Here is a 19,431-nt window from a genome sequence, read left to right on the forward strand (position 1 = left end):
ATCTCAGTCGTAACAGGCAGCCTGTGCTTAAATCCTGTTCAACTGAAGTGAAGTCAAATAAAGCAAAAATGTTTATCCAAGCAAATAATTAAATAATTCCATACAGCTTAAGTTTCAGTTTGTAATTTTCATATAGTTTGTTTCTTGTGTTTGTCTGTGTTTAGTTTGACATGTTTTAACAATCAGTGTGAGTCGTTGTCATAGATGTCTGAAACAGAAAAGAGAAAAACAACATTTCCTTTAAAAAATATTTAAAACTCAGTATTTCAGATTACATTGTAAATGACAGTAGCACAGTTTGCATGGTGTTTATTTCAGAGCATAAAGATAAAAAGATCACTCACCAGCTGGATAGTCGACGTCGTCATAAATGTCTCCTTCCCTGCAATAGAAAATTGATGTTTAACTGTCTGAAGAAAAATAATTTCTATTGATATTTCTGTGGAAAATCTAGACCTGCTAGAAGTCAATATTGAGCTAACTTTAACAGTAATCATAGATGAGGACAAAATGCATTATATTTAAGCACAGGTGACATGAAAAGATTAGTGTTATGTTTAGATTTGGAAAAATGAGTGAGTCCAGTTCAACATATACATGTACAACTTTGACAGTTCTGCCTTCATGCAGTGTAATATACAGTATACTGCAAGTGTGTGCATAGTTGAACTTTCTTCTATTCAATTAAAAATCTGAAACAACAGCAAAAATCTATATATTACACAATCAAAGTCAAAGATGAGATATTCACATACCAATAAAATGTATTTACACAAAGACAATTCATCATTTATTGTGTTTAATATTATACAGAGACTTAATTACAGAAGTGCTAATGATGGAAAATATTAAAGTGATGTATATTAACTTACATTTGAAGAAGTAGAGATCTGAGCACATAACCAACTATTAGAGGTGAGACAAAAACAACATTTGCACTGAATTAGTAAAATACAACCTTACTGAATTGTTATTGTGAAATCATCTGTACTTGAAGTATTGCCGGTTGGAGAGGAGGAGGAGTAACATGCACCATGCCTCTGTCATCTCTCAGATAAAAAACAATTCATGGCTCTCCACTGACTTTGCATTGCATGAATGTTCTTCTTGTCACTTTATGTTTGTTTGCAAAAAATGTCCTAAAGCTGCTGTGTGGTGGGAGGCGCCACCAAAAACAAACTAAAAAAACTGAACTTTTAAGACAACAAAAGTAGATATAGACGTGAGGCACTAGCAGGAACAATGTGAAAACTTGACACTCATTTTGTTACAGTAAGTGATTTGTGTATACTATAGAGGTTTAAGCTAACTTCTACTTCTAGCTTGGCTATGAAAAACCTCGTTTTGATGTTTGTCAGGTTAAATCATGATCTTACAGACACAGGTGCTAAAATAATCCTTTATCGTGCTGAAATCTAGTGTTTTTAGCTTGCTTCAGTAACTTTGTTAGCGTTCCGGTCCTTGGTTGCATACTGTGCCACCGATCATTTTTCCTGCTGTTGGATGTGGTTTTAAGAGTGTGATGCATTGCACACTGTCTCTATCTGCAGACTCTTAGATTACAAGACACACCCACATCACAACACAACGCTCCTCCTGAGATAACGTCCTGGATAAACGTACTTATCTGAATCCAAACCACAATCCTTCCGTAAACCTAACTGGTGTGTCGTGTAGTGCTGTTTGCAGAGATTACTGCAGATTAATGTAACATGCAATCAAAAAGGGAAGTGGTCACATACATTTTCCAAACTGGTTGCGACACAAGGCTTTCTTGCTGTCGGTAAACTGGATGATGTCCAGGACTTCTCCCTGAGTCACGTGCAGATCCTTCCCTCCTGGCTTCTTTATGATGGCATTAGGATTCACCATCATGGTGTGCACCACCTTGAGAGGCCCTTCAAACTGGGAAACAACATTACAGTCATCCGTCTTTAGCAGTGTATTATTTCATCATTGTGTGATGCATGAGGAGTTCTGGCCCTGTTCTTTTCTTTCTTTAAAGTTTTTATTTGGACAAATAATTCAGGAGCATATAATACAACATTGTATGACTGATATGCTGATGACACTCTGCTTTATCTACCACCAAAACCAAATAATCTGGTGTGAAAACTATTTACCTTAAATTTTTTTTTAAGCTCCTTCACCACTTTGGGATCTATGCTGAAAAAAAAAGATGATTTAACAGTTAATCAAGAAACATACAAATGCATTTATCGAGAACAAATCTTCTCACACAGATTAATAAAAAATAAATTAGAGGTAGATTCTGTGCTCCTATTTGAACATTACCTCATCACTTATCAGATCTGCATAAATAAAGCATTGCACAGATACTGGAGCTGCACTGAGCTGTCGTTTCCTGTTCTCTTTTAGTGAACGAGATGTGAACAGATACCTGATTTCAGGCGGTGGTGGGGGGAAATCCTCAGTCAATGGCTGAACGTCATCATAGTCATCTAAGGACAAAACAAAAAGTACAGTAAAACAGAAACCAAAATGATCCAGTCTTCTTGTAAATCGAAATAATCATCTGTTAAACAATAAAGCTTCAAAACATTTCCACTGTGTGCCACGTTTTTCCAGTTATAAATCTGTAATAAACATTGTGTTTCTTTTGATACCTTAAATTTGGAAAGTTTATAGCGTATAAGGACTTAAAACATTATGATTTAAGCATATGATTCCCATGCTCTATAATGTCCCATAAGTTGGTACAACAATTTTTGGGTTGATATAATTTATTACACAGAATTGGTGCAAAATTTCATCATTTTAATCTCTCGAGAATTAATAATAATAGTCATAAATCCCTCTGAAATACCACATTAAGACACCAAGGAACACCGTGAGGAACAAATTTACATCGTGATTTGGTAATAAACACCTTTTTGACATTTTGGAGAGTACTGCAAGAACTGCAACGTCACTGACACTTCTGCTTTAGGGATTGCTCAAAACCCCCTTTATTGTCAGTTTGCCAAGGAACGTCATCCGTCCTCTGAATGCCTCAGGTCTCTGGTAAGTTATTACCAGAAACCTGAGTTATTATTAATTATCCTAGCAGTCACAATGCATCATTTTCACATGTCAAATATTGGTCTATGAGGAATAATCACCACTCACTGGGCTTGATAAATTCATAAGCATCTCAGCTTTCCAGTCAGACCCAATTTATGATGTTCCAACACTATTTAGAGACCCCAGTATGCAGGAATATTAAAAAAGAATAGGCAAAAATAAAAATAAAAAATGATGATTTTCTCCCCAAACTGCATGGGATTGACATAAAGTGGGCACGTCTGCAAACAGGAGACTCTTGGATACCCTTAGAACTCATTTTCATTCAGATATCTTGAGTTGAGAGGTCATTGCACCCCTTTGAAAATGGCCATGTCTTAAGTATTTGAATTCCTTAGGTCATCTAGTTTCATGTGTTATCAGTATCTTTGCAAGCTTTAAAAGTGAGCCCACTACAGCCTTTGAAAGACAGTAATGTCGGCCGTGGATGTGGGGGTCCACAAAAAAAAAAAAAAAAAAGTGAAATTTTACCTGGTATCTGGCAATAATTCATGTGTGGTGTGTTGTCACTTACCATCATCTTCAAGCACGCTGCAGATTAGAGGAAACACACAACATGTTAGTTGGAACTGACGTGGGTGAAACTGAGAAAGCAATGCAACCATGTAATTAGGTGTGTAACAGGCGAAAAGACTTAAAAATCTTTGTGAAAAGATGGATTTTGGTCTTGTATGTTTAAACACAGCAGGATTAATGTCATCTACAGTACCTGTCTCTGTTATTGGACTCCATATGTAACATCTGTGGGGGGTCTGGAGGTGGTGGAGGCAACGTTGATGTGTCTGTTTTTCTGGACTGGAGCAATTTGCGCTTCACTGCCTCATAGTCAACATCCACACATGTGTTACTGATGTATCCGTCTGCAAGGTAACACAATGTTTAGGTGATTTACTGGCTTTTAATACGACATTTCAGTGTGTGAGGCAACGCACACCCATCCGATACGAAGACTGATAATCAATATTATCACCACATAAATATAGATATCTTGGCTCTCAATCCTTATCTAAGTTAATGGAAAGTTATGTAGTCAATATGAAATATGTCACAGCATACGGTCTTCATATTCAGTATATTTATTCTGTATACACAATATGAATGAACGTGAAGCACTTGTTTCTTTGCTGCAGTTGCCTTTTTTTTTTTTTTTACCACTTTCACATAAAAAATGCTCCACTGCCAGTTAGACAACTGGAATGACTTCAAACAAACTTTTAAAGTGTCTAAATATTTTGCACAGCCTCTCTTTCTTAGTGGAGGAAATGCTGCTCTGCTTTGTTTCATCTGTCATTGTCTTTAACCTGTCTGTCTGTTGTTATATCTTGTCCCCTACAATTGCTTGCATATTTTACATTACTAGAAAGGTTAATGAAAGACTAGAGGGAGTATGCAATAAGACAGAATTTTTGAGGCTGAAAGAGAGAAGGCCGTCAGGATTTTTTGGTTTCACAGAGAGGTAAGTATCATCTGCATAACATGATACATCATATTTTTTATATACATAATAAAATTAGAGCTTTGGCAGGATGACAGGCCTTTGAAGAGGCAAGGACCAGAGAAAACGTCTTCAATCTGAAGACATAAACTCAAATTTGTCTTCGTAAATACAAGAGCACACAGAGGCTTTGCTTGCTAAAGGGCAATAACTGCAGAAGCAGGCACTACAACATCAAGGCATGTTTGCAAGAAAAAAAGTGTTTGATATACCAAAATTTGAAATGAATCAAGTGTAACAAAGGCAGTATTGCAGGTTTTTTTTAATTTTGGGTATTTCCACTCAAGTTTTCGAATACACAAATTGAAAATGAGCATCGGAACAGGCGGGTGGAAACTTAATAATATCATGATTAACCTTTGTCAACCACATGCACGCAAACTGTTGCTGTGTTTTTACAGAAAACTGCAGGACTGCCAGCTTGGAATCCACAAACTCGCCTGTCACTTTTTATAATATTGATATCTTAATTTTCTCATTTGAAAGGCATTACATCACAATAACAACAAACAACATTTTAGATAAAAGAAACCCCTCTGCGTTGTCTTTCCCAGTGTCAACAAATGTCTCTGTAGTGTTTGTTAGGTTAATGAAGGAGGTGAATTTTCTGAAAGTGCTGCTTTACGTCTAATTCAGGGCACTTTTCCACCAAGTTAGTTCTCCTTCTTAAACCGGTTCTGTTCAAGCTCCTCGAAACCTTGGCACTATCCAGTGGACCAGCCTGTGTTTCCACCAGTTTGGAGTGGAACCATAATCAAGGTTGAATGATGCACAACAATCTGCAGACTATGACACACCCACTTCAGTTTTCAGGAAAAAACCCTCTATTTTTTGTTCCAGCTGGGAAGCAACTTTTCAGATTTTGAAGCAGCTTGGAACGGGTCAAAATTAGGTGATTGCCCTGGAACAGTGCCAGTTCCATGTTGGTGTAAAAGAGTTATCAGAGAACTAACTTTGGGGGACTAAAGAGAGGTTCAGACTGGATGGTTTTGTGTACATTCTTGATTGAAATTTAAAGCAAAACTCACAGTTTCCATTCATAGAGCGAGCCAACCATTTGCCTCCTGGGTTATTCTTCACCCTGAGGATCTCCACACTATCGCCTTGTCGTACACTGAGGTCCAATTTTCCTCCTCCATGCCAGTCATGCCGGACTCTGGCTGTATGAAGAACCTCCACCTCCCCTTGCAACTACAGAAAGACAGAAATTAAGCTGTTAAAGTTAGCAGAAATTAAAGAGATATGGATGGGGATGGAGTGGGCAGACTTTCAACTCGGGCTTCAGAGTTATTTTTTGGCTCGGCCCACTGAAATTTTAAGTGTTTAAACTACTAAACCTCCAAGTAACAAATAGCATTCCTGTTATATAAGGTGGTACATTTTCTTGAAGCAAAAAATGTTGTTTTATTACTTACCTGAAAGTTCTTCCTCAGCTCATTTTCTTTTTTCTGACGTTCCATCTGCTCTTTCCTCTCCTGCTCCTGTTTCCTCTTTGCTTCTTTTTTGTTTCTCTTCTCAGCATTTACCCGGTTTACCTCCACCTCCCTGTACAGGAAAAATTTAAATGTAAAAATCAGACTATTAGATACTTTTTAAGGAGTTGAACCCACAGCCACTGCAGAGGACTGATAGCCTCAGTACCTGGGGTGCACGCTCCACCAACTAAAGTACGAGGGTGCCACAAATATTGATGTTTAATGCATTAATAGCAGGTTTCTGTTTCCCCAAACCTTCAGTTCAAATTACTGTCAGCTCCTGCAATGTTTTCGGCCACATTTCCTGGTTTTCATTGGCCCAACTGAGATTGCATATTGGCTACAAAAATGCAGATGAAAGGTTTGGATATTAATTACAATTTTAGACCTGCTCATCAACAAATTAAGGTTTTAATAGTAGTAATATAGATAATATAGTGTAGCCTAATGCATACCAAGGTAGCATTGCCAAGTGTGAAGCTGCCACTGTCAACTTTTTTTTTTTTAGACTTTGTTGACTTGTGTTCATTCATCAGTCACGGCTTGCACTGTAAAAACAAAAACACTGCGAAAACTAAAAACTACTTTTTAACAACTATTTTAATCACCATTTTTTAAAACCATTTAATTAAAAAAAAAATTAAGGGATTGAGTTGGGCTGACAACTCAAAGATCTATTGTAGTAAGTTGAAATTTTGAGTAGTTTCATCTTTTTTTTTGAGCTTACGAACAAGAACTACTTTGGTAGGCTTAAGAAAAGATTGTCTGTAATAAGCACAAATTGTGATGGCAACAAGAACTAGCCAGTAACAGAACAGAACAGTCTTGGGTTTACCGGGTTCAGTGTCTTAGTTAGCTAACTTAACTTACAAACATTAGCCAATTGGTACTTAAAGGTATAGGTTCCCAGGTGGTCAAATACAAACACTATTGTTGAACAATGTCTCCCATTATGGGTTAGTTGTCTAAAGCCTAAAGCCTAAAGCCAAGAGAAGGTGCAGAGGTCTAGTTTTCTCTCAGACTACTTAAATGTCATTATGCTGAGAGGTTATTGTGGAACTTTTTCCATTGACCTTAAAAATAAACGGCCTGCTTCATTTTTAACATGACATACAACTGATGCTGATGAGAATGTCAATAGTCGGGCCATACATCAAAATAGGGCCAATGGAGAAATTCAGAGGAACAACCAAAATATTTTTTATTGATCCCGAGGGAACATTAATGTTTATCAAATTTAGTTGGGATGCTTCAGACAATCACCAACGTTGGAGGGTTTATGCATGTGGCGATCATGAAAGTCTCTTACTATATTTCATTGCAATCCATTCAATACAACGACAGACTGACATTTCCGTCCCTATAGAGACATGTCACATTTTTATTTTAGTCCCATTACTTTGACTCTCTGGAAAAGGCTATAAATTTGTGGCGAACTAAAAAAAAAATCAACCGATTATACATTAACGCCCTCAGGCTCAGCAGTTCTCTGTAAACTGTTTTACCAGCTGTAGAATCCTACAAACTTCACAACGTCTAATTTTTTCAGTTTGTTCCAATGTGCCCACATTTCAACAGACGCCCTGTGTTTTCTCACTATATCCTGCTTCAACAGGAAATATGTTGATTCACAGACACAACCATAAAGAAATATCATCGCATTTAATGCTGCTTTACAGAGACATTTTGTCCAGCTGCACAGAAACTACACTAAAATATAGTTTCTTTGTGATTTTAAATAAAAAAGAACAGACATTGTTATCAGTTAAGGACAGTCAGAAACATGCAAAACAACCCCTATAATGGGAAAACCTTTTAGCAATATTAGTTGCTGTAGTAGCTGTTGCACTAGTGGCAGTAGTAGTTAGTAGTACAAGCAGTAGGTGTAAAAATAACAACAGCAGTAAGAGAAATAATAGAAACCATGTCCTGCCTCGTGGTCATGCACCTGCAGCCACTTTCTAGGCTACTTTTAGCCTGTAGAGCGTTTAACATGTACTGACGCAAAGGTCTAATGTCAAAGGAAGAAAGTTTGTACTTACTCATCAATAGACTCATACACGTCTTCATCATCCTGCAAGAGAAAACGTTTATTTTCACTTTTAAAGAACAAATTAAACATACTCATATAGGAATTATTAGATTAGGAATTGTTAGATTATTATTAGGTGAATGCCACCCATTCATATCAATTTATCAAAGAATGAAACAAAGATACTTGAATGGAGAATTAGTGTCTGCTTCACTGACAACGAAGGAAGTTTAATTGTCACCAATATAAAATATAGACAAGGGTAAACTAGAACTTAAATGTCATACTAATTTTAGTTTCTAGTTTAAGGGAAGAGTGCATTATGTTCTCGCAAGAGGAGCCACCTGTTTTTTCTCATAATGGGTGAAATTCACACTTTAAGTTAAATGTCAGTTTCGCTTTTCTGTCCTTACCCCGTCCATACACTGTGAACTGTTGTCACTCCACGACTCTGTGAAATCACACATTAAAGACATGAAAAGTAAGTCCTTCATTTGAAACAAAGGCACAGTCTCCTGCAAAATACTTGACATTATAACGAACAATAATAACGATATAATGAAAGGAAAGTATTAGTCATAATGCTTTAAGAAGTCCAAGAACAAAAGCAGCTGCAGTGATAAAACAAAAGACAAGTTGGAATTGTTACCGTTCTTCTCAAAGCTCGCAATGTCATCATAGGTTTCCCCATCATCAATGTCTCTGCAATCAGAAAAAAAAAAAAAAAGACATATCACCTGTCCATTATTCAGCAATTACAATTTTTATGTCCACCAGGTGTAAGCTGGAGTCTGTCTGCAGCTAATATCTCCTACTACTGGACCCATCAGCCAAATATTTTTTTGTGCACATTTTTAAATGTACGCTGAAGGACTTGTCTTGGTTGTTGTGATTCATAGTAAAAACAAACCTTGAGAAACATTTTATCGACTGCTCTGTTTTATATAGACTGCTGACTCTTATTCTACTGTCTGTTGCAGGCCACAATTTGGCCTTTGTTGTGGTTCGAAAATGAACACAAAGAAATTTAATTTCGTCTTAAACCAGAGCACGTGCAGATTAATTTCACAACCGATATGTTATGATTGACACGATACAAGATGAAGAGATTTGTTAACTCTGCTGTCATCCCCACTATGAGTCTGCATGGTCGCCTTTATTAATAAACAAATAAAAAAGAGGAAGACTTCACTATGAAATCAACAGTAACTCGCTTACTTCTGAACCAAATTTCATGAACTGTAGTGAGAACATGAGAGATTATAACATCGTCGAATTAAGTTCATTTACTGAGGGACAATCTAATCAGCTTTATGCCAAAACATTAACTTTATGAATAGACACAGCTTCCACTGGGACGTGCAGACTCCAGCCAACGAACAAACAACATCAAATGTAAATTTCTATCAGGCTTGGGGAGTTTAAATTGCTCACAACAAAAGACAGAACAGCTGGACAAACTAATAAACCTAACACTGAGCATAAAACACTTTGCAACGATTCTTAATCTAAATGAATATTTTTTGGTTTCTGTACTTCTCTCTAACAGCAAACTTGATATCTTTGTAATGTGGTTAGGGTTATGGTTAGACATTTGAGGACAACATCTTGAGCTTTGATCAGCATTTTCTGACATTTTATGGACAAAATAACTAATTGATTAATTGAGAAAATGATTGATTTAAAGACACTATATCAGGCTGAACAATTTCAGTGTCCATATTACGTTTATACAGTTAGGTGAACCCAGCACACTCAGTTACAATACCATTACATTATTCTATGCATCTTAAAGAAAGCTGAGAAAATACAAAAACGCTTTGTTGAAAACTTTGCACACACCTAGACAAGAAAACTTACACTTCAGTACGCAGAAACATTTCCTTTAAAACTCGATTGCATCTGACACTTGTTGACATTGCTGTAGTTTCTTCACATCTGTTACGATATCTGTACTGTACTCAGTGCACTCTATACACTATACACACACTATAAAGGTGACGGTCTCTGGTCAAACCAGTATAATATCACAATTAAGTGAAAAATATCTGAGACCATTTGACACCCGGAGGCTGCAACAGTTCATAAAAACGTGCCCACATATTTCTCATTTTATAATATTTTTTGATCTGTCAGGATTTATTCTCTGTTTTGCTTGTGATTGCTGTTGATCTTTTAAAAACAAAAAAGCAATTCCTCACATTATTTCCTGCCTGCCATCTTTGTTGTACATCATGACAGCTTTGATGTCATGCTGATAAATTACATGAAATTATAAGACAGAGACACATTTTTGTGCATGCACGTCCCTGCAGGTTTTTTAAATAACGGCAACATCGTGTGACATAAAATACTCACACTGAGGCTACTTGGTGCGGCAGCCTGCTGGGTTTGTTGGATCGATGCGGCGGTTGTGGAGGACTGATCACTGCAGGTAAAGACATCTTTCTACCTGTTGCAGAGGCTGCAGGGGAACCTGCTGGGAGCACCACAGAGAGGCAAAATATGAATATAAAATTAGACTGATAACCACAAACGAACAGTCACACCTACTCACTTGCATGAACATTCAACAAAAAGGCAAAAATTAAGAACTAATATGCTGAAAGTTTCTCTTTTTCTTCAATAGGCTAATTATTAGTTTTATTTAACTGAGCTTTGCTGTAATTTACCACATTTCCGCACAGAGATGAATTGACAATGAGAAACATTTATTAAACGCACATCTACATCTATCTAACTCAAGTACCGTACTTAAAATTTGAGGTGTGTGTACTTGAGTTTTTCCATTTTATGCAACTGTATACTTGATCATGTACTGCTACATCTCACGTTTTACTCCACTACTTTTTACTCAGACAGCTTTAGTTACTAGTTACTTTTCAGATTACAAATTTTCATACCCTTCTGTGCAGTGAAAACCATGTATCTCTAGATTTGGGGATTTTGAATGTGATTTTTTTTTTTTTTTTTTTGGGATAAACTAACGAATGAAGAGTGGTGTATGGTTTTAGAAAATCCTCCTACTTCTCAAGCTAAACAGACTATTTCAAAAGCTTTCTTGGATTAGGTGGAAAATGTCACACAAACAGGCTGTTTTTCCGAGCTCAGATAAATGTTTCTGACACGACAGTGACGCTCCTAAAAATTATAAATTGACTGTCTGAAGTGATAAAATAAAAGTATAGAACAAGCTAACAAGTTAGCCAACGTCTGCTTGTTAGACAATAAAACTTCTCTCCTCCGTTTTCAATACCATTTTGTAATTAAGTGTTGCAGCTTTTGTATTTTCATTATAGATTTGATAAAGCGAACAGCAGCATCGTGTAAGAGAAGTGATCATTGAATACATCTTCTGTGCATGAATGCTCGGTGTAATTACTCTTCCTGTTTTTGTTTGGACGGTTAGAATCAGTAGCAGAAAGTAACTAAGTAGGTTACATGTGCCAAAGTATTGTACAATTTACTTCACTTGAGTATTTCTGCTTTGTGATACTTTATACTTCAACTCTGCTATATTTCAGAAAATATTTTACTTTCTACTCTACTATATTTATTTGACAGCTTTAGTTACTAGTTACTTTTTTTAGACAGTGGATAATGTAGCTTTTTAAGTGTAATACACTGTTTAAGACTAAACCAGTGGTTTCCAACCGTTTTTGCTTCTGACGACTAACAAAAGCAGCTGGGGTCACATTTCAGATGTCGATAAGTTAACACAGTTTTTTCATGTGTGATGGTAATTCACCAGCTAAAATCTTGCCTATAGAGCAGACTCTGTGCCAGATTAATTATTTTTAAACAGAATGAACCTCCACTGTCTGCTTTTCATCTGAGAAGGAGCAAAAATTAGCCTTATGCAAACATTAATTGAGACAGATATAAGCACAGACACCAGGAATGTCTAGATTGTCTTAATTTATCATTTGAATCCTAGATAAAGACAAATCTGTGAGTGAAAGACTCACCCTCTGGCTTTCTCGGTCCAGGCAGGGCCGGTCCACGGTTGGACCTCAGATAGGGCTCCAGGTTGACAGTGGGAGGCCGTTTGGGTTTCAGAGGCAGGGGTCCCTCAGGGGGCAGGGGCCTCCTCAGTGGGGTCACTTCCCCTGCGCTCCTCTGTCGAGGTTGCTGTCGGAGCGGTAGAGGGGTAGAGGTAGGAGCTGGTGCAGGGGGCTGACCCGGAGTCGGGACCGGACCCAGAGCCGGTTTGGTGCCTGGGGGCCTTTGGTGCCTCAGCATGATGTTTTGGAGCATCTCCCCTGTCTGCCTGACCTTGGTGGCATCTGCAGGCGGGATGGACGGTCTGATTCCAGGATTGGATGGTGATCGAGGTAAAAAGGCAGGTCTTGGGGGGTTGGAGGCAGCCGTTGGTCCGGCCCTCGGAAACCTCATCAGACCTGGACTGGCCATCAGAGGAGGAGGAGCCGTAGGAGACAGTCTGTGTTGGGCCAGATCGTTCTCTGACACTGGCAGGATTGCTCGCCCAAACCCTGGTCGAGGAGACTTCGGGGAACCGCTGTCTCTGCTGCTGGTGTCCGAGGTGCTGGTCTTGTTGTTGAACTTGGCCCTCAGAGCCTTGACATCAACGCTCTCCCCCTGAAGACAACACAGGAGCACAAAGTCAAACTGCGGCAGCAGCTCAGTTTCTGAAGCAGGAAGTCAGCAGCACAGCAAGGCATGCCCCCCACGCACACAAACACACACAAATGAGAATGCAATGTGCAACAACACCGTTTCCTGGTTGTTTTGATCTTTACAGAGCTGAGACGTCTCCTCCAACTCCGAGCTGCAGACACAATATGGGCAGTCTGAAGGCAGCAATGAGTAAACCTCAACAGAGATTTTGATCCTCATAAACAAGTTATATTATGAATTATAATACATTAGAATTTTATTTCTGTTTAAACAAGTGGATAAAACTACCACATTTTCATTGAAACATTGGTAGGGATGTTTCAGCAGTAGTGTAAGATGTACTCAGATCTTGTGTTTGAGTAAAACTAGCAGTACCACAGAACAGAAATACTCTGTTACAAGTAAAAGTCATTCATTCCAAATTTTACTTAAGTTAAAGTATAAAAGTGTTGGCATCAAAATACTTAAAGTACAGAAGTAGAGTAAAAGTAAAGGTATAAGTAGAGTCAGATAAATACTGGACTTTTGGGGCTGATGCCGATACTGATATTAGGGAGTAAAGAAATTATGCTATGGATACTGGCCAATATTATTTATTCATGTATGTAAAACCCATTTTTAAAATTAAATATGGCATTTATAAAGTTTCATCTTGATCTATAATTTACATCAGAGGTTTTCAAAGGTGGCAGGCGGGTCTCCCCAGAGGGGCTCCAAACAGTTTCAGAGATTTGTTATTATGTTAATTATCAAAAAGAAATCACAAAGAACATGTGTAATCTGGTTAAAGAGACAGTTCAGAGATACAGTAGTTTTGGGAATTTACCCAGTTTTTTCCCTTTGGATAGACGAGCAATATTTGACTATCTTGGCTCAATTGTTGAGGGAATAACATAATAAAGACCCCATAGACATCCAATCTCAGCAAGTAAACGAAGGGAGGCATCTTTTACCAAGCTTTGTTTGAGGGGAGGCTCACAGTGTCAGACTCTGAACACCCCCGCTTTTGACTGTAAGTCATTTGTTGGATTTTGTTTTGTATTATCAGTGTGAATATGCAAAGTAACTAGTTCCTAAAGTTATCAAATAAATGTAGTGGAGTAAAACGTTTGCTTTGAAATGTAGTGGAAAGTAGAAAAAACATGGAAATACTCAAGTAAAATAAAATTGTACTTAAGTATAAATGTACTTAGTTATTTCCCGCCACTCTAATCTAGCCTGCACAGTACTCCAACTCATGGTTTCTGCTGATACTGGTCCGATACTGGTGCTCTTTTCCAAATCTAAAATTTTTTTACTTCACTGCAAGTATCATTTTTAATCAGAGATTACTGTGAGACTAAAAACTGCAGCCTGTGATAACTGAAAAAAAGGAACTGAAACACATTTTTAGGAACACTGACCAACAAATATGCCTAATAAGGTCAGTGCCAGTGTTGATACCCATCCAGTGTATCAGAGCGGTGCGTCCTTAAACAAAGACACTCTATAAAATCACCGTAATGAGGAGAATTCCTGTTAAGGCCGAACGCTGCATCTTCAGTTAACGTCATTTAACAGAGTACTGCAGTAAGATGTCAAGGAGGATCAAGGACGTTCCTGACTTTGATGAGATTTCATGACAGATTTTTAAAGGGTAGTTACACCTCCAGAGGTTTTTTGTGTTTTTTTTTTTTTTTTGTTCTTCCTCTGTTTGTTATATTATGGCTCTGTATCTTTCCGTGCACCTGTGAAGTACCTTGTAACCCATTAACTGTAATTTTGCATCATGAACTCATTTGCCTGATGATGCAAACACTGATGTCAGTCTCTTTCTGGATGTTTAGAAGTCATTTCCTGTGTGATTTCTCTCAAACTGAACTACACCATGTTGCTGCTGAGAAGAGCTCCTGTGGGAGGACGACCCTCAGTCTCCCTCATCTCTAAAAAAACCCAAGACCAGTGATTTGCTCAGAGCTGTCGAGGCAGCTGGACTTTGTTTGAGGTTCTAGAAGATGTTTCACCTCTCATCTGAGAGGTTCCTTCAGTTCTGTTTAATATTGGTTTACACGGTTGGAAGAGTTTCTCCAAAACTCTATTCTGATACAGTTACTAATTACCAGTTAAAAAATGTAGTCAGTAACGTAATCCCCTTTCACGTAATCACGTTAAAGTAACGTAACTTGATTACTTCCCGTTACCTCAGTATAAAATATGGCGAAACTGTTCAGCCTAATACAGAGTTGTTAGGGCTAATTAATCATTATATTCATCATTGATTAATCAGTCAATTATTTCCTCAATTAGTTGATAAGTTGTTTGATCCATAAAGTGTCACAACTCAAAAATATTCAGTTTACTGTGAGAGAGGAGTAAAGAAAAAAAAATAGATGCAGGTAAATTTAATAGCTGATTAATAATAGATTAACTGTTGCAGCTTTCAGTGTTTTTTGTTCATTGTTAGGTTTGTTAGTTTGTGTGGCTGTTCCTTCCTTTGTTGTGTGCATTTTATCAATTGATTTATTGATTTGAAGACTGAATGGTTTACTTTCCACCCAGAGTAGCAGTTTTTCCACTAGAGGTCATTATAATGATTTGGCACCTGTGTGCATACTGTGCATGGCAGTATATTGTTTTTTGTTTTGAAATTACAATCCTACTAATTATCCCCATTTTTTACTGAATGCACCTGTAATCTGATTACATCTTTTTTTTTTTTTTTTATCTGTAACTGTAATTGAACAGTTCTCTTTCTTTTGTATCCAGATTATGTAATAATCTGTTAGATGTAATGCATTGCTCCCCAACTCTACTGGTATGTAATACATTTGAAACCTATTTCCTCATCCAGTTTATATGAGCAGTTGCAGGGGTTTGAAAGAAATCAGAGAAGAAAATAATTTTGCCTTGTGTGAGTTTTCCTGAGTGATAGTGAAGAACGGAGCTTCCTGCCTGCAGTGCTCAGTGGGGGTGACTACAGAGCATAGAAACCACTTTTCACTTATGTGCAGTAAATTAAATGACTAGTAAGTGAAATCAAAGTTGCAAACAGAATGGGCATTTTTGTCTTGTAGCCATTCACAGTGATATGAATAATGTATTTGGGTGCATCTCACTCTCGCCTTCCAAATGTATAGAAACACAAAAACACAAATGCAAAATCCTAAAAGCCGACTTAGATCCACTGTTTGGTTTGATGACATGACAGTTCAACATGGCTGACTACATGGAAAAGAAGTTGCTACCTCTGTAGATATAAATGGCTCATTTTAAAATAATAAAAACACAACAATTCTCATTTCCAGGTGATTATACACTAAAAAATACTCTGCCATATTCTGCCAATAAATCCCCATAAATTTTAGGGCAGGTTTGAAGCAAAAAGCCTGGTTTGTGAATTGAACTAGTGCGAAGATGATACATTTTCAATTTTCCAGCTGGTTTGGTTTTCGTTCATAAAGGCAAGACTCAGATGGTCCATAAATTGTAAACCCATACCCAAGCAGCTGTGAAACAGTGGATGTTTCATCACCTACAGCATAATTTCTTCACTTCAAAAATTTAAGCGTTGTTTTGTCATTTAAAAGTTTTTATTATGACACAAATAAGGAAATGTTGGTTTTTCATGAGTAGAAAAGTATGAGCTACAAAAGTGTTTTGTCTGCTCTCCTGCACAGACATGAGTTGAGTTCACATGACAGTGATCAGAGACCCTTCTGAGACAGCTGGAGAGCAGCTGTTTCCTTCTGATCTGAGTTCAGGTCCAGCTAACCCCAATAAAACACTCCAGTGGGGTAAACACCCCAAGGGTCTGTTAAACTGAACTAAACAAGGCTGTTGCGAACCTGCCCTTATATGCTGGGCCTTTAATAACTTGTTGAATTAACACCTCTAACAACAATAACAATAACAGAACAGTAGAATCTTCCTAAATGCACAATTTGTGGCAGATTAAATTGCACAAATCTCATTTAATACAGTGGCCAGAGAGTGTAAATTTATTCACTTTGTGCAAATGAAAGCAAATTTCACTTCTTTAGTGTCTCCATGAGTCTTTGTCATCTTTTAAGGACTGAAGCTTTTAGTTTTATGCGGTTCTGTGACATTTTTTGGGTTTGTTGATGTCATTCTCATCTTCACAAATGAACCACACTATAAGAGGGATGAACAGTTTAAAGAGAGCTACGGTACTACACAGACAGAAATAAAATCTAATATCATTGGTTGAGTTCAATAGGTGGAGTCAGAAAACTGTTCTGATAGAGCAGTGGTTGGCTAACAGGCACCCATGATCAGGGAGGGGGGGTAAACATGGTGGAAATAAAAGCAAATTCTGTTCTAAATGAAAACTCTGTTATGTGGATAAAATGAAAACACCATGATAATAAAGGAATCACACCATCTATCGTTTGAACACGTAAAGTCTGGTGAGAGCAAGAAGACGAGCAGGAAGTGCTCACAACCACACACCTCTGTACCTCGGCCAGCATCCTGCGGCCGTTACCATGGAGACGCCCTCCGCTGTCACCTCTTGCACCAATAAGGTGCAAACTCCACTCGTAGTCATGTCTCTCTCGACAAAGAACAAAGGAAACAGGCAAAAAAAAAAAAAAAAAAAAAAATTCTCTACACCACAAAACACAGTCACACACGTACATGGGCTTCCACTTTCAGTCAGAAGGCGCCTGCAGCAGCGACACAGCGTGCCAGTGTGTGCATCTATATGTGTGTGTGTGTGTGTGTGTGTGTGTGTGTGTGTGTTGCCTCCTTTGTCACTGAAACATTAGCGCAGATGGTTTAAAAAGGTCTCACCACAGACTGTAGCTGCGCAGGTGCTCTGTGGATAAATTTACTACCAAGTGACAAAGTGAAAACGGTTAAACAAAATGTGACTTCATTTTAGCCATAACTCTTATTTTATGTTAAATCATTTTCTGGTACAGCAACCTGTGGGATTTTTGAGTCTGTTTCTTCTTTATATTGCTCTTTTTCCTGTTGTTTATAGCTTGCTTGTTTTGTTTTGTTTTGTTTTTTTATCATTTATTTGCTTTTTATTGACGCCCCTGTTATATTTGCTGCTGCAATGCTGCAAAGTTCCCCATTGTGGTATTAACAAAGGACCAACTTATCTTATATTGATGGATGTATTTGTTGATCTTTATTAAGACTAAAATAATGGTCAGTGTATTTTCTTATTATCAACTTGTCAGTCATCTATGAGGCATTTTGAATTACACTAACCTGTATGAAAGCTGCCATGCAAATACAGTTTGACCACATATACTCAGGTAATACTAGTATTTCATCACATATTAGGTACCAACCTCTCGTACAGAAAACATTTGATGGAGCTGATTGTTTTTTCTAATTGTGTAATTATATTTAATAGCAATTAAACTGCTGAAATTACAGTTATTAAAGCCTGATTTCAGTGGAGTTTTAGAGTCATGACGATCTAAAACCTTTCAACTGCTAATATTGAGAAGAACCTGAAGTGAGAGATTAAAAGAGTAAATAAAAATGTATGAAAATACAATCACCATGCATAATTTAACAGAAAAAGGTAAGACAGGAAGATATAAAAGTTAAAGTAAGGCATTACTGATTATACTGTGAATGATTAACCAGTGATAGCTGTGTATAATAAAGCTTTCTTTCATCAGCAGCAGCATGAACAAATCCTACTTCCCCTTTTACTGTTAAAAAAATATATATACGTTATTACTGTAGGGAACAACTGTAGCTGAACACAACTTTTTACTGCATTTATTAGACAGATCTGCTGTTTCGTGTTGTCTGATCATGAATCTGCAGATTAAAAGTGTTCAAAAAGTGGTTCTTAGTTACATGAGAAAAGGAAACTGAGGTTTTGGCCACAGTGAAATAATAAAATCTGTTGATGGTCTTTCTTCAAGAGTCAGGTTATTCATAGAAGCCTTGCTGGTCAGGAGGAAATGATCAGAACTGAACAACCAATGCAAGGAAAAAACTGTGAAAGGTCCTGCAGAGGAGTTGTTTATCACTCCACTGATTGATACACACATATATATATACATATTCAAAACTTAAAACAATATTATAAATAAGAATTTCTTACCATATTTGCCTTTTGTGATGGTTTAGTGATGGCTAAAGTGCTCCATGTCCAGCTGTGAATGAGGATCCAGGTTGATGCTTCTGTACAGGCAGCTACATGACACTAAATTTACAGCAAATGAGGAAATGCTCAGCGTGGGCAACAGCAGGGTGAGTGACAGTCAGCGACAGACACAACATGGGATTAACAGTAGAGAAACATTAACATGCTGTCAGCCAGCTTGTTTCATTTCTTCTTAAGAGGTCAGCTTTTTCATTTTGTGTTTGAAAATGTACAGTTATATATACATGTGGGGCACCATATTTCAAGTAAAGAAATTGTATGTTTCTTTTTTTTTTTTTTCTGGCAACATATAATGGTCAGGGCTGTAGCCAGGATTTTACACTGATGTCAGGAGCCCAAAAAGAAAAAAAAGTTTCTGATTATTACAAATTCTTTCATATCTACTAACTCATTTAAATTTAAATGTAATGTAACAACATGTGTCATAAAAGATTATCACAATGCACAATGCTCTAAATGTTCTGTTTTTCTTCTTTAAATCATTTTTTATTTCAATTTATTTTGTTCATTTTTTTTGTCTACACTGCAGAAATCAACATTATTAAGTAATTCATTTCTAAATTGAGCT

At 37.3% G+C, this 19,431-nt stretch overlaps 1 protein-coding gene across 1 annotated transcript; it reads right to left on the reverse strand.

Moving 5' to 3' along the window:
* Positions 1 to 53: 53 nt before the first annotated feature.
* Positions 54 to 19,206, reverse strand: LOC146323986 (FYN-binding protein 1). Its single transcript, XM_084723181.1, has 16 exons — positions 18,801 to 19,206; positions 12,055 to 12,685; positions 10,445 to 10,562; positions 8,736 to 8,788; positions 8,500 to 8,537; positions 8,097 to 8,128; positions 5,995 to 6,124; positions 5,608 to 5,770; positions 3,794 to 3,944; positions 3,599 to 3,615; positions 2,402 to 2,462; positions 2,124 to 2,166; positions 1,743 to 1,905; positions 873 to 906; positions 345 to 382; positions 54 to 208 (listed from the first exon to the last, which is right to left on the reverse strand). Exons 1-16 carry the CDS (start codon positions 18,801 to 18,803, stop codon positions 183 to 185), a joined length of 1,701 nt encoding a protein of 566 aa, XP_084579307.1. The 5' UTR covers positions 18,804 to 19,206; the 3' UTR covers positions 54 to 182.
* Positions 19,207 to 19,431: the final 225 nt, after the last annotated feature.

This window comes from Lutjanus erythropterus, chromosome 7 (assembly GCF_056507025.1).
Source record: "Lutjanus erythropterus isolate fLutEry1 chromosome 7, fLutEry1.hap2, whole genome shotgun sequence".
NCBI lineage: Eukaryota > Metazoa > Chordata > Actinopteri > Lutjaniformes > Lutjanidae > Lutjanus > Lutjanus erythropterus.